A 14,298-nucleotide genomic window follows, 5' to 3' on the forward strand; every position below is an offset into this window, starting at 1 on the left:
TAGGAAACACGAGTCATCATCTTTCCCTATCAGCCCAATTTACACCCCATCACAGAAGCTGTAGGTAAGAGTAGCCATTAAAGGATGGATACCAGAAGATCTTATTTAAACTGCATCCCCTTATCAAGTAGGGGCTGGGAAGGCAGATGAGGGGCACCCAAGCATAAGGAAAAGAATAATAAAAAAACAACTAATAAAAAAAGCCCAGCTAATTATGGCAAAGGGAGGTTGATTTTTTGGAAATAAGGATTTCATAAAAAAAATAGGCTAAGTCTGAAGAAACTTTGATAGGTGAGCCTATTTTTCTTTAAGAATTATGGAGTTCTGGGCCTTTCATGTCCATGTGTATTAAAACATACTAGACTGAACATCAGAACAGATCTGCCTTCTCCAGACTTTTTACACTGCTTTCTTATCCATGTTTTATTCCAAATGTAGAGATAACACCTAGAATCATCTCCCTTGAGAGAAACACATAGATTAGGAGTCAAGCGGCAGCATTTGGCAAGACCATCAGCTTGCCGGCACCAGTGTAATCAGTACTTACTTCTAGCTTCTTCTCCTTCTCTGTTAATACATCCTTCTGATTCTGGGTGTACTCGATCAGCATGCGTGCCAGCTGGCGCCGATCCTCCAGCTCTGCTGCCAGCCGGCCATTGTACTCTGCTAGTAACAGGCATGCTTCGTCCACAGTCTTCGAAAGACGTTCGGCTGCCTCTTTATCTACATGCAAAAGTGTTGGGTAATTTAGAGGACAAAGTTTAAAACTTTCTATCTTTGACAGAAGGGCTACAATTCACCAGCCACACCCACAATAACATCTCATTCATAAATACACTTCTGGCTTGACAGGAAAATAAGAGTTCTTATCGCAGGGGATATAAAGGAAATAGGCAGGACGAACAACCCAAGAATAGTATGTTTTAGACACAGACATGATTGGCTGCATTTTATCCTTGCAGAGATCTCAGTGATTGGGGGGGATATAAATCTATGACATCAGCCTCTATAAACAGGTTAATTAAACTAAAACATTAGGCTGTACTTTCAGTTAAACAAATCAGGTGGTTTCCACATTTAAACATGGTATGCACTTTTTAATTCCTCTTTTCTCTGAATAACTTCTAATGTATCAATACAAGCAAACATATCAACTGCACACTAGTCTTCACAGTTAGAACGCTGTAAGAGCACATGATAAAGGACTGAATAAGTGCCAGTTCATAATGAGTTCTAAATGAAAACCACTTCCAGGAACAAGAGTCAAATCAGTTCAACCTTTAAATGTTTCTACTAAGATTACTTTTCATATACAATTGCAAAAGTGCATTTAAACAAGGACTGACAGACGAATGGGGATAGCAAGTTTACTTTTTTCATGGCAATCAAGGAGTATGCGTGTACTGAGCGCAGTCTGATTAAAACTCTGTCTAACAAAGTGTTCAAAATCAAACACATCCATTTGAGAACTCTGGCCGTGTTTCCTTTACATTCTTGCAAAATGCTGTTGGTGCTCTCCAAGTAAAAAAGCCTTGGTCCAAGCCAAAAAAAAAACAAAACACAAACATGGAGGAAGCTATGCAAGTTTAATCTTCTATTCTACTTCATAGGATTGCTATTTATTAATTACGCAAGAGCTACAAAATAAGGACACCAAAGCAGGAATTCACTCCACCATCCATTGTTATGATTTAAAGAAAAAAAACACTTTGATTTCTAAGTTATTCTTTGGACCCATGTTCATTCATCTTCCAGTTTCATACCTGTAATTTTCTCCAGTAATGAAACATCTTGAACTTCCTGAGGCAGGGAGGCAATTTTTTGCCGCACTGTTGCATCTCCTGATGCTGCATTTTCCAGGTCTTGTAGGGCTTTGATCAAATCCTCAGTCTACAAGACAAGTTAGCCAACATTAAAACCAGGTAATTTCTATGCCATTTCCTGTCGATGTGGCCACTGCATCTGAGGTCATCTACCTTTGAAAGCAACCATTTTTGGAATATTTTCTTCAAATAGTTTTTAAACTGTTGCTTCCTAACACAGGGAGTATTCACTAAGGTTACAATATCCCAGTGTTTAGGAATTTATGCATAATTACAGTAGGATCACCTTTTTCAAGACTCTGCAGTGGAAAACTTCTCATTCCAATTATGAGAAGTGATCATTTAAGACAAAGCTGAAAAGTACATGACCACACCAGTTTGAGAAACAGCCATCAGCCCTTTGTGTTGCACCAAGTTGGGACTGTATCTTTTAGCTAAGCATCCCTGACACTTTCTCTTAGACTAGCAGGAGGGTACATGCACCTTTTCGTTCTATGCCAAAGGTGCATTCTGACATACCAAAAAAAGCCCAAAATCTGAACCAAACTTGTATCAGTCCAAACGAAATTCTGTCACCTTTCCATTGTTGTAAGATTTAGAATTTTGTAACTGGTTACCTACCATAAACTTTGATGACAATGAAAGGTATCCCTGTTAAAGCAAATTTTATATTGTCCTGATTTTGCAAAGCCATTGATATCCTCACTTAGCTCAGCTGGCTCTTTGGAAGAACTCTGCAATCTACAATTAAACTGGACTCCACTGTATCCCCTCAACTTCATCTCTCAGCTGGTTTTAGTGCACTGAGGAAACATGTCAGTTTAAATGAATACACTCAAAACATATCCTAGCTTAAAAAGGATGTGGATGAGGACAACCTTAAGAGGACCTCTTCTTGACACACCGTATTTCCTCCCTACTCAAAAAAATAAAGGAGAGAGACAGACTCCCTGAACAGGAAGAAAAAAGTGTTGTTCCTTTATTTTAAAAAAATACTGAAGTTTTAGCAGGAGGTTTTTGAAACTGGAACACTAGCCCTGTAAACACCACCACTGATGTTTAAACTACATTTCAATAGTTTGAAAACTAATAAAAACACTGAAAAAATTAAATACAATTTTTTTATCTGAAAAATAAAGAAGTCCATTACCTAATATTTACTACTTCTTTGCAAACTGCTAATGATTTCCAACAGTAACAAAGACAATGCTTATCATCAAGAGAAACCATAAGCTGCAAGGCATCTGGAGGTAAAAACAACAAAAAAAATCTCACTTATTTCCTTGACAACTATTATTTCTTTTTTTCAATGTTTATAGTCTACCAGATGGATGGTGTACTTTTTTATCCTTTTCAGATAGACAATAGTTTAACACATGTTCATTTTGTAGCTTCGAAGGGTCAGAATGATCCTCTATTTCATTCCTACTATTTCCACACCACTAACATGTCAGCGTCAAAATAAAGTCTTCAGAACTGCTTTTTCTAACCAACTCCATACAAATCTATCAAAGGTTGAACTTTTTAATAGCTCATGGAAAGAGATGTCCTACAAAAAAAATAATTAAGTTTTAAGTCTGTTACAATTTTGGGTTTGAGAGATTACACACTGATCTTAGAAAGAATTTAAAATCTGGTCTGTTCCTCTAGCAGTCCTTTGAGATTCTTTAGTGGTAGTACTACTCAGACCTTGGTTTAGACTACCTGAAATCACTCAGAAGTGGTACACTATTTCAATATGAAAAAAGAATCTGTTCCATTTCTTCTTCCATGGACTTCTCAACCCCCAACTGAATTTCTCCATTAAAAGCATTTTACTTGTTGGCAGCTCCACCTTGTGGCTGTACCACACGGGAGGTGGCTTTCAGAACTCCCACTCTCAACCTGTCCCACATACCAGCAGTGGCCCAGCACTAGGGTCTTGGGGTGAGTAGCTCCCAGGGTAATCATCATCTTCCTCCTCTTGTATTTGCTGAAATGTCCGCTTTAAAGACTTCTTCTCCTCTGCAACTAAAGACACATATAAGCAACTCATTTGAATGCCAGATCTGCCCACTTTAACTATCTCCACTTCAAAAAAATTGTACCAGATGCTCTGATGATTAGGGTCTCTAAACAGAAGGATGACCACAATTGGACACTAATGTTGGCATCATATTCCAAGCACTCAAATGCAAAAAAAGCAATAAAAGGTTGATTTTGCCCACACACGTATCTCTGTACGTCCAAGTACAAGGGTACAGTCTTCACATTGGCACTGTGCACTGTATACATATTTGTGCCTCCTGCACTGAAAGCAGGAAAGGAAATGTCCTATTTGTCAATAAATGGCAGGTCTTCAACCCTGCTCACATTCTCTGGTTAATACCATGTATGCAGGATTTCTACCAGTAGAAATGAAGCACTGATGCCAAGATACATATGGACAGAAGAATTTCAAGTTATCTTTTTGCACCAAGTATATGCTCACTGTGGTCCCACCATCAACTAAATAACTGCTGGTTATTCAACCTTCCACTCTTCCATCAAAATAAAGACTTCGGGACAGCTCTGTGAAACTGAAACTCTAAGATGTGACAGCAACAACAGCCATGGGCAGAGCATGAACCAATCTCCAAGCAGGTAACCTGTAATATTCAGGAATAAGGATTTCATAAAGCAAGGCAGTGTTGGTTAAATGAACCTTAGCATAGCATACCTTAGCTTAAAGGGAACAGACAGTTTATTTAATGAGTCAGAAGTCTTAATGCAGCCTTTGATCCAGTTACAGAACCTCCTAAATAAAGAAGACAGATCATTCTTCAGACTTGCCACCAAAATTAATAAGAGCCAGGGTAATTTGTAAGCAAGCTTTGGACAGAGTCTTGAGAACATCTCTTCGATGGAATCAACTCTTGCCATGATAATCATGGAGTTCAAGGGAAAGAATCTGTACGTTGTTTGATTCACAAGAAAATCTAAGATCACTCTTGATTTAAAATTAAATCAGCCTGCCCAATTCTAATGAGGAAGCAAACAAAGGTCTGTCCTTAAATGCAAAATTTTGCCTGCCTTGTTAGGTGGGACATATGTCTGAATAAGCTTTTTAATGGAGGGAAAGTCAGAGGTGCTGTACATCCTGCTCGTGTGGGGAAAAAGCTGAACAACCTTCGTGAGGTAGACACAAACACACCTCTGTTAAGAGAACAGATTTACTCAACACAAGGCAAAGAAGCACAGAAAACATAGTTACCCTAAACCGAATGAATTTTTTAAGTATGGTAGAGCAAAGCTATCTAGGCTAGAAAAGGGTACAGTCTAAGTACTGTATGTATACAACTGACAGAAAAGAGTGCTTGATAATCTGACTGACAAGCAAGATACCAGATCAAAAAGAAAAACAGCTGTTATCCACTGAGGTATGCAAAAGACACAAGCTGAGTTGAACAGATGTGCAGATGACAAAATGGCCAAAGAGAGCATTTTAAGTTACATAGCCCAATACAATGTGCCATCAGTATTTATCACTGGTGTGTATTTATCAAAGTAATTAACCAACAAAGGATAAACACAAGATAATCAATAGAAGAATGCATGACCACAGTGCACGCACAAGTAAAAACAAAAATGAGAACTGGGATTCAAATTGCTGAAGAGCTATTCCTGCTGTGTTGCTAACTGGTCTACCACAAGACACAGTATTATGCTTACTTATTACTCTAACATAGAGGATTCAGAACTCATTGTATTTTCCATCTGAACAAGACCAAGTGAGCTTGACTGGAAACACTCTGAAGAAGATAGGTGCATGAACATCTGCAGTCCTAAACACCAGTCACTAGCTGGCCTACCTGGAGAGAGGCCGCTCCCTGAGCGTATGAATGGCAGCTGATGGGACAAAGTTACCAGTAGGCAAAGGAGGACAAAGCAGTCAGCTTTGAAGTAGCATTTTGGGCATGAGTAGCATGACATAAATGCGAACATTGCGCTTTTTTTGCTTGGCATTGGTAAACAGGGGCAGCAGAAGACCTCATTGAAGAATCCTAGAAACACCATCTCTATTTCATCAAAATAGAAAAAAAACCCAACCCACATTTATTTTCAAACTTAAGAGCATATGGTGGAAAAGGACCCCTGAAAGAGAACAGGAACTAAGGCATAAATTATAACATACCCTGCCTAGGTAGCCTTCAAAACCTGCTAGCCAGAAGTAATTTATCCATTGCAGCCTACACTTCTGAAAAAGCCTGTCAAATCCAAGAAGAAAAGAGGAAAGCAAGCATTAAAAGCATCTAAAAGTGATCAGAACTCAGCAATGGTATGTAACATGCATCTTCTAAAACAATCAAGATATGCTTGTAGAATATGGACAGCCTCTTCCAAGAAAACCAAGAGCCCATTGTTGACACAGACATAAAGAAGATAGAGAAGCCACTACTAGGGATGAAGTCAGCTTTCCTGCTTCGTTGGGGTCGCCTTCACAGCTCAAATTGAGCTACTCCCTAAAAACCTTCAAAGAGCAAAGCGCTGCATTTCTCCAGAATGACAGACAATTGCTGTCGTACCAACTTTGCAGTGAAACTCGAGGTTGTTGTTATCCTGCTGTTGCAGTGTCCAGAGAGACGTGTAAAGGTATGTCTCCACCAATTTTTCAGTCTTCAAACCATCTCCAGTGGCTTGAGGAAGCTTACAGTGTCAAAGACCTTAGTGACAAAGCATAAGTTTTTCCTGTAAGCTGGCAACAAGGGAGATCTTCCCATCTAGGGTCTTCACCTCTTTGTTCTCATCTCTTGATGACTGGTTTTAGAGGTAAACAGGCTTCTTTAATTTGACTCCAGGCTCACATGCATAGTAAAGAGAAACCAACCATGGAATCTGTACACACATATTCAGAGGGATAACGAAGAGTTTAAAACTTTGCTCTGTTAAAAACTGTGGGTTTATGTGTGTTTTTTTTTAAATCTCAAGGCAATATAAAATTATTATCTTCTCTCATGAGGACTTGGTTACATTCATCTCCTCATTCAAGAAGCAGCCACACCACGTGGTAAGGAACTCCCCATATAGATAATGCCTTTCACTGGAGGGAACTAAGCAAAGGGCTCAGATTTTTTTAAAAAAACAAATAGTCCTTAATTCACATGAGGATTTATCAGCCTCAGCACAGCTACATCATGAGCCTTTTCTGACAGTGAAGCATACAGTTATATGACAAGTTGCATGAGCAGAAACTTCTGTCTACAGGGAAACATGCAAGGAAATGCCAGTTAACAGATACTGTAGTTCTAGAATAACAGGCAAACCTGTAAAACAAGGGTTTCTACTTCTGAAGTTCTATAGGTAACTGTTTACTTGAAAGGTAGACCAGCTGAATTTAAGGGTTTTTTTAATGTGTTGGCAGGGCTATCAGCCTCCATCAGCATAACAAAAAAATAAGCCTCCCAAAACTGTAACTAAAATCAAACTTTTGTAAGCTTTAGATTCTAAGCAGCAGGGATTTAGCAACTTGTGCAAGATCCCAGTAAACTTATATGAAAGACACTTTTGGAAAGTGATTTAGGACAAAACACTGAATACAACAAAAAAATAGACAGCTTTCCTAAAACAGAAGACCATCACAGAACACCAGAAGACACAGAAAAAAACAAAATAAGAGAAACCTAATGGTCCAGCGTACCCTCCAACTGTTCTAACCATTTGTTTCTTTGGGGGTAGATTACTCACAATTGTTTTAAGTTCTCATTACAACATACATTTGTTGGTAGCCTCTCCTAGGTCAAGCATAACTGGAGTTGATCTGGTCCAAAATTATACCTAGTCCTGTCCCCAGGTGCCTTTATTTCAGTTATTTTTGGAAGCATCCCTGCCTGCTCTCCTCTCTGATGTTTTTCTCCATATTTTAATATGGATCTGACCTCTTGTGCCAGCATTTGCAATATAAACACAACCAGAGCAGATGGGTAGCAGTTCAGTTCTGTGTTACAGTGTGACACTCCTACATCAGAGCATATTCAAGGACTTCAACTGCTTATTACAAAGACAATGAAAAAAAAAAGTCAGCTATATAGGTTATATTACCTAAAGGATTTTATATCAAACCTCTACAGACCTGGTTTTCCCAGGCTTTAAGAAAAATGGGTGGTTCTCTTCCCTATTGCTTGTAAAAAGAAACATTCTAATAAAAATGAGATTAATGAGAAAGCAAATGCAAGCTTAATGAATACGTTTAGAGTAAAACAATAGAAAATATCAATATTCAAGAGCTCATTTCTATGTGTATGCATATTTCCTTAAGGAACCCGAAAGACTAAAATACAGTAGTATGCTGCACCACTGAGGAAGTCAAAACCAGGGAACATAATGCTTAGAAAGGGCCAGTAGTCTTTCCCCACCACCTCCCTGAAGGGAAAGCTTCATTATTTGTGCAATCAACTCTGTTCCATGGCAGGAACTTCGCATGTGCCACCAACTGAATTGCTATATGTTTACCCAAGGCCTTGCTACTAATGAAACAAGAAATAAGCTGCACCATTGAAACACGCACTGATAAGCTCTAAACGTGTTTTTCCTCACAGATACAGGACTCTGCTTTATTTTGGCAGGTTTCGCAATTCTACAGCAGAGCCATCCTGTTCAGAAAGCAGCACCTACCAGCCCAGGAATTTAAGACACTGCAATATGAAAAAAACATAGAGAACCACCTGCACAGACTTGTTGCCATACCTTAGGCTGAAGAAAAGAATTATCACAGCATTATCACACACAATTATCACAGTGTCAGGTACTCCTAAGGAGCTTCAAAATTTTGTTTTAATGGCACAGCCTTGCACCAATCTACAGATACTAATACTACCTACACAAAACCAGGAAGTCAGAATGGTTCAGGAGGAGCAGCGTACTATGGTTTTCCATGTTTCTGATAAATATTATACCTGTAAAACATGATACATTGTTGTCCCTCTTGCTTATGTTCACCTGTTTGAAAACAGACTAGAATAACTACAACAAAGCCTTCTGCAACATAGTTGCCCACCAGAAACCTGACAAACATCAATTTACCTTAGAAATCACAAAAATCCCACGAGAAATTAGCTCTTACCATTAAAAAGCTAATTTGAAAACAAGCCAGTCAAAACAAGGAGGAAAACCTCAGAACTCCACTGAGTTTTTCAAATTTATTTTTCTCTTGGTTTAAAAATTTCAATTTTTTTACAATGAATTGACAAGAAGGCAGCAATACTCACACTCATGAAAAGGCCTAAACTGTTCTCTCAAATAAAAGATACTACATTAGTATCTCCAATTACCCAGAAGAAAATTCAGTTTCTTGCCAAGTGAAGATGTGCACACAGCAGTTCTTAAAATGTTTGTATTTTTTCATTCTGTTTCCTGCAAAGGTCTGTTATACTTAGGAAGGGTTTGATTTTGTATAAACATTTTTAAGTTGAGACGATAACAGTAGCAGGACTGATTGATACCACCAGCCAAAGGAAGGGGAACACCAAGTGACAGTTGGATGTCAATTCACCAGGAAATCACAGCTGTGGTTCTTGGACACACAGTATGGTCTTGTTTAGATTAAAAGTTAAACACTTGTGAAACACTTATCTAGGTACCTTGAACAGTTTCAAATCCTCAGTTACATCAGTTCAACAGGAATTCAGGCATGTAAATTCTATCCTTTCATGACAAACAGGTGTCATGCATTGCACCCAGACAACAGAAAAACCCCAACGTGAGCTGTTGCATGTAGAGACTGTACATCTTCCACCCTTCCCCTCTCCCACCACCCAGAGCAGAGACTCCGTCTGTCCTGATATGGAAGAGACAACCCCTTTGGTCAGGTCAGTTGGTCTCCCAGCATTTGGGGAAAAAATGGCAATACCCTCTGAATGTTGTACTTAAATTACACTAAGTTGGAAGGCCTCTGTTGCAAACTGCTAAAGCACCCATCCAGTAGTTTTGCCTGAAGAAGCATGTGAAGACAGCCATAGACATATGTCTTCACATGCATGTCTCATATTAATACTCATGTCTTCATATTAATTCTGTATTAACTACCAACTCCAGTAGACATATCTTGCTTGTTTTCACCACCTAAGAACTGTATAAGAGCACTTTACTAATGACTAAGCCAACTCTCTCACAAAGCACCGCACCTCTGTGGGGAACAGAGCAAAATTTGGTCAAAGCAGCAATGTGATTTTAGCTGATTTGAAAAATACTGACACTTCCTTTAGCTGCGAAGTGGACAAATATTCCCTTGACCAGAACACTCTTGATTTTTAATGACCTTCACCTTCCATAGGTTAGGCATCCTACTGCTTCCCTCTTTTCATTACAGTACTACCAGTTAAATACTTTCAGATGCTATAGAAGAGGCAATATCTGCCAAAGCAGTATAAAAGCACAGTAAACACAAGAAGCTTATACTTAGTTTCTCACATCTGTGTCTCATGGAGTAATAATGTTATAACCGTGATGTTCTAATGATGTTAAATGATGCAAAGTTATTGTTTTCCCCAAATGACATTAGCTGGTGTAAGAAAAAAGAAAACAGACAGGCTTCCGGGCATATATTCCAGGCTTTAATTATTAAGAAGTCCTTGCTGAATCATAATATAATACAGTAACTACGCAAAATGAAAACAATTAATATGAGAATGAAAGCACTAACAATATTGAATAAACCATTATAACAACCCAGCTGACCACTCTCAGAGAGGTAGAGTGGGACAATTTTAACTCTCAAGGTGGACGCAACAGTTCCCTGCATGCTACTTACTTGCATTCACATCAAAAGGCAGCCCTGGAGTAGTCTGTCTGCATGAGCAGAAGCAGACATTACCTTAAGTTAAGCTTACTGCCAGCCTCAAGTCACATGGCAACACACTTGCAAACTGGAACTGCTGGTTTAATGAAAATCAGACTTCTCTCAAGACAATCCTGAAAAATCTCCATGACCAGCTCTGGCAACGACTCAACTACAGGAGCCCAGAGCTCAACTCCGCACAGTACTTTTAGTGAAACGTGTACCAATTTAAAAAAACAAAATACAGCACACAAGAAAAGCAATATGTATTTACCTTTAGTTTGGGGGCTATTGGAGTCTTCCATAGAAAGTTTCAGTTGCTGTATGAACTCACTGCCATACACACTCCTTTCTTGCCAGATGTTAAGCAATCGTTCCAAGGGCTTTTTGCAGCCCTCATCTGCTTCTCTGTTCAAAGATTAAAAAATAATTATAGTTCGGCTGGAAAATATTCCTTATGTTTTAAGAGAGCATCTTCCAAACTAGCAGCTGCATCCATTGCAATGTTTGCACGTTTGGAGAGAGTCTCTCTCATATTGTCTGAGACAAACTGTACAAAACACATTTGTGGCCAATTTTCCCCTCTTCCTGAAACCAAAGATTGCCTCAAAGTGCCCCATGTTCCCATGTTGTAAGGGCAGGAAAAGTTTTGGAGGAAGAAACTTGCTATCATTCAGTATTTGCAAGAAGAGTTATATAATACCCCCAAGTTGACATGTTTACAATTCAGAGCGTTAACTTTGAACAGTTGTTTCAGTCAGTAACATCCCAATTAAAAAGCAGGTTGTTTGGATCATTAGGCACTTAAATGTACTCATATAGTGCACTGAAAGTTAGACAGCCATCCAGAACAGCATACCACTAAACACACAGAACACTGAAGTTTAGTTGAGATAATAGAAATTATTACTATGCCATTTAGAGAAAATCTTAACTAAATGATAGTCCATTTTTGATAGGATGGTAGCTGCATCACTCCTTCCCTTTTATGTATAAAATTCTCCCTTCCTCTAGCAAGGAGACTAATGATCAGATAACCGTTTAAACAAGCAATACAAGAAGAAACCATGCTTAAACCAGAAGACTGATGAGAATCCAGTGGCCCAAAATATCAGCTCTTTTAAAGTATTCTGACAATGGGGAAGAGACATTTATTATGTGGCTTTAATAAACACATGCAACTATTCAGTTTCACTGCCCACGAACAGATCTGCAAGATCTTTTAGTAACAATTAAAGTACATAGAAGTTGCATGCCAAGAACAAATGTGTAAATCTGTGAGGGGCTGATTCACATACAAAGAAGTTTGCCCAAAGGGAAATATTAACACTAAAGAGTTCCTAGCCACGAAGCACGTCAGAATCCTATCTCTACTAGAGAGAGGGTACAAGCATCCCTGAGACTTAAAAAAAACCAACAACAAAAAACCCACAAACAAAAAAACCCAACAAAAAACAAACCACAACAAACCAACAAAATCCAATTGAATTAAACTTTGTATAATAAGAATGCAAATCTGTAGAGAGAAAAGTTGAAAAAATACATAATACAGCAACATACCTGGCAACATGAGAAAAAGCATCCACCAGAACAGATTCAAACTCCCTAGTAAATTCAGGACCTTTCCTCTTACTGTTCTGGATGACATCGTTTGCTAAATATAGGAAAGTAAGTTTCCTACTTGATTTTGCTGGGAAAGGGGGGGAAAAAAAGAAGGAAGAAAAAAAAAGAGAGAGAGAGAGTTTGTGTTTATTACTCACTTTGTTCACTTGGAATCATTAACATGGTTTTCAAAGTTGCTTATAGCTTTTCAGTCTAAAAGCAAAGTGCAAAATATTTCCATGTTACCAAGGCAAATCAGAGGCCTTCAAGTCAAGTAGTTCTTGATCTACTTAATTCTGCTTGGGTGTTTTTCCTAACTAATTTATGAGACAAACATGAGCTTAATACTTTTTATGGACAGGGACACCTCACTTCTCAAGAAAGCTGCATAAGAAATAAACTTTAAACGCATGATTAAAACGAGCTTTTCTAACCTACCAGCAAATTAATATAACAATAGACTTATTTTTCATTAATTAACTTCAGGAAAAAAACTTGGTATAGAACCACTTAATTCAGAACAGAATGAAACTGTAGGAGAAAGCTATTGTGGAGACTCAAATATTTTCCAGACAACGCTGTGCCAAAGCAACATTACATTTCTTCTGTATACCATAACTTTTCCCATCTTGACACCACCATTTTCTATTTTACTGTGGCCAGAATCTGTGGGAGATGCAGATCTCCAGACTGCACCGGCCGCGAATACGCACACACAAGGCAGAAAACAAAAGCGCTTATTTCCACAGCAGGCCAAACTCGGATCTTTCAAAAATTCATACTTAATATACTATAAATGGCAACTCCGCGATCACATTAAAGATACTCCAGCTAGGACTTCATCAGCACCATCTGCTCCAAGGGGCTAACACTGCTGGCTACCCAGGATGAAAAAGGTGACACTGGCTGGTTTCACAGCTGCCCGTGGGGACAGGGCACCAACACTGATACTGGCAGTCTCCCTGACTTCATTATGAAGCAATCTGAGAAGTTACCAGAAGTTAACTTAATTTAATCTGCAAGGAAAAAAAAAAAAGGCACAAAATATTTCTGGATGATACTACCAAACGGTTTCTATAGATCTCTACAACCACTTCTACTTTGCTTATCTCCTAATCCCTTAGCGCAATTCTGTGACAGATAAGTACTATGAATCCAAACCCGTAAAACGTAAAAGCAAAACCTACGGGCTGAACAGACACCAACGCGCTTCACAGCCGGGTGAAAACGCTCAGTACGTCTTTGTTTTCCAACCCAGCCGCCTGGCCCAGCAGTGCATCCCCCCCTCCCAGCTAACACCTCGCATCTCCAGGCACCGCTTCCACCCTCTCCCCCCGAACACCCCCCGCGCCCCCCGAGAACTAACGACAGCAGCGGGAGAACGGCGGTCAGGCTCCTGCTGACCACGAACGCCCGCCTCACAAACCTTTCGCCCTGCCGACCCGAAGAGCCCCGCGACCGCCGTGAGGAGGAGGAACCGGCCCCTCGGCACCGTCTCCCTCACGGAGCGGCGAGCAGCGCCGGCGACCCCGCGTTCCGCCGGCACGCCGCCCGAGCCCGCGGCGGCGGTCCGGGGAGCGGGAAGGCGGCGGCCGACGGGCAAAGTCCGCCGGGCCCGCGTCCCGTCGCCGGGCGCCCCGCGTACCTTTGCGGAGCTCCCGGTGCCAGACGGAGACGATGGGCCCTGCGTGCTTGCGGTGGTGGATGAGCCACAGCGAGAGCGTCTGCACGCTCTGCTGGGAGTTGCTCAGCTCCGACAGCTTCTTCTCCAGCGCCGACTCCGAGAAGGAGGACATGGCGGCGGGCCGGCCCGCGCCGGGCCTGCTCCGCCCGCGGGGGAGGGCGCGACGCAGCCTCACCGACGACAAGCCGCCACCGCCGCCGCCACAAGATGGCCGCCCGACCTCTCACCCCGCCTCGGCGGGTCGAAGGGCAGCATCGTACGGATCGCCAGAGGGAGACGCGGCGAACCGCTGCGCCCGGCACAGACCACGCACGCCGGGCGGGGCGGGGGAGATGGAAGTACAGCGCATGCGCGGCCGCATCGCCGCAGGCCGCCAAGGCGCCACGGGAGGCGCATGC

General features: G+C 40.7%; 1 protein-coding gene across 1 annotated transcript in view; it reads right to left on the minus strand.

The window, feature by feature from the left end:
* RPRD1B (regulation of nuclear pre-mRNA domain containing 1B) overlaps positions 1-14,191 on the minus strand; it is a 28,823-nt gene extending 14,632 nt beyond the window's left edge. Inside the window, exons 1-6 of the mRNA XM_049816859.1 lie at positions 13,862-14,191; positions 12,175-12,304; positions 10,889-11,022; positions 3,721-3,833; positions 1,764-1,890; positions 548-723 (exon numbers count right to left, since the gene is read on the minus strand). Coding sequence (XP_049672816.1) covers positions 548-723; positions 1,764-1,890; positions 3,721-3,833; positions 10,889-11,022; positions 12,175-12,304; positions 13,862-14,012 — 831 coding nt within the window. The 5' untranslated portion in view covers positions 14,013-14,191. The remainder of the gene's footprint in view (positions 1-547; positions 724-1,763; positions 1,891-3,720; positions 3,834-10,888; positions 11,023-12,174; positions 12,305-13,861) is intronic.
* Between the last annotated feature and the right edge of the window lie 107 nt (positions 14,192-14,298).

This window comes from Accipiter gentilis, chromosome 14, assembly GCF_929443795.1.
Source record: "Accipiter gentilis chromosome 14, bAccGen1.1, whole genome shotgun sequence".
NCBI classification, from domain to species: domain Eukaryota; kingdom Metazoa; phylum Chordata; class Aves; order Accipitriformes; family Accipitridae; genus Astur; species Astur gentilis.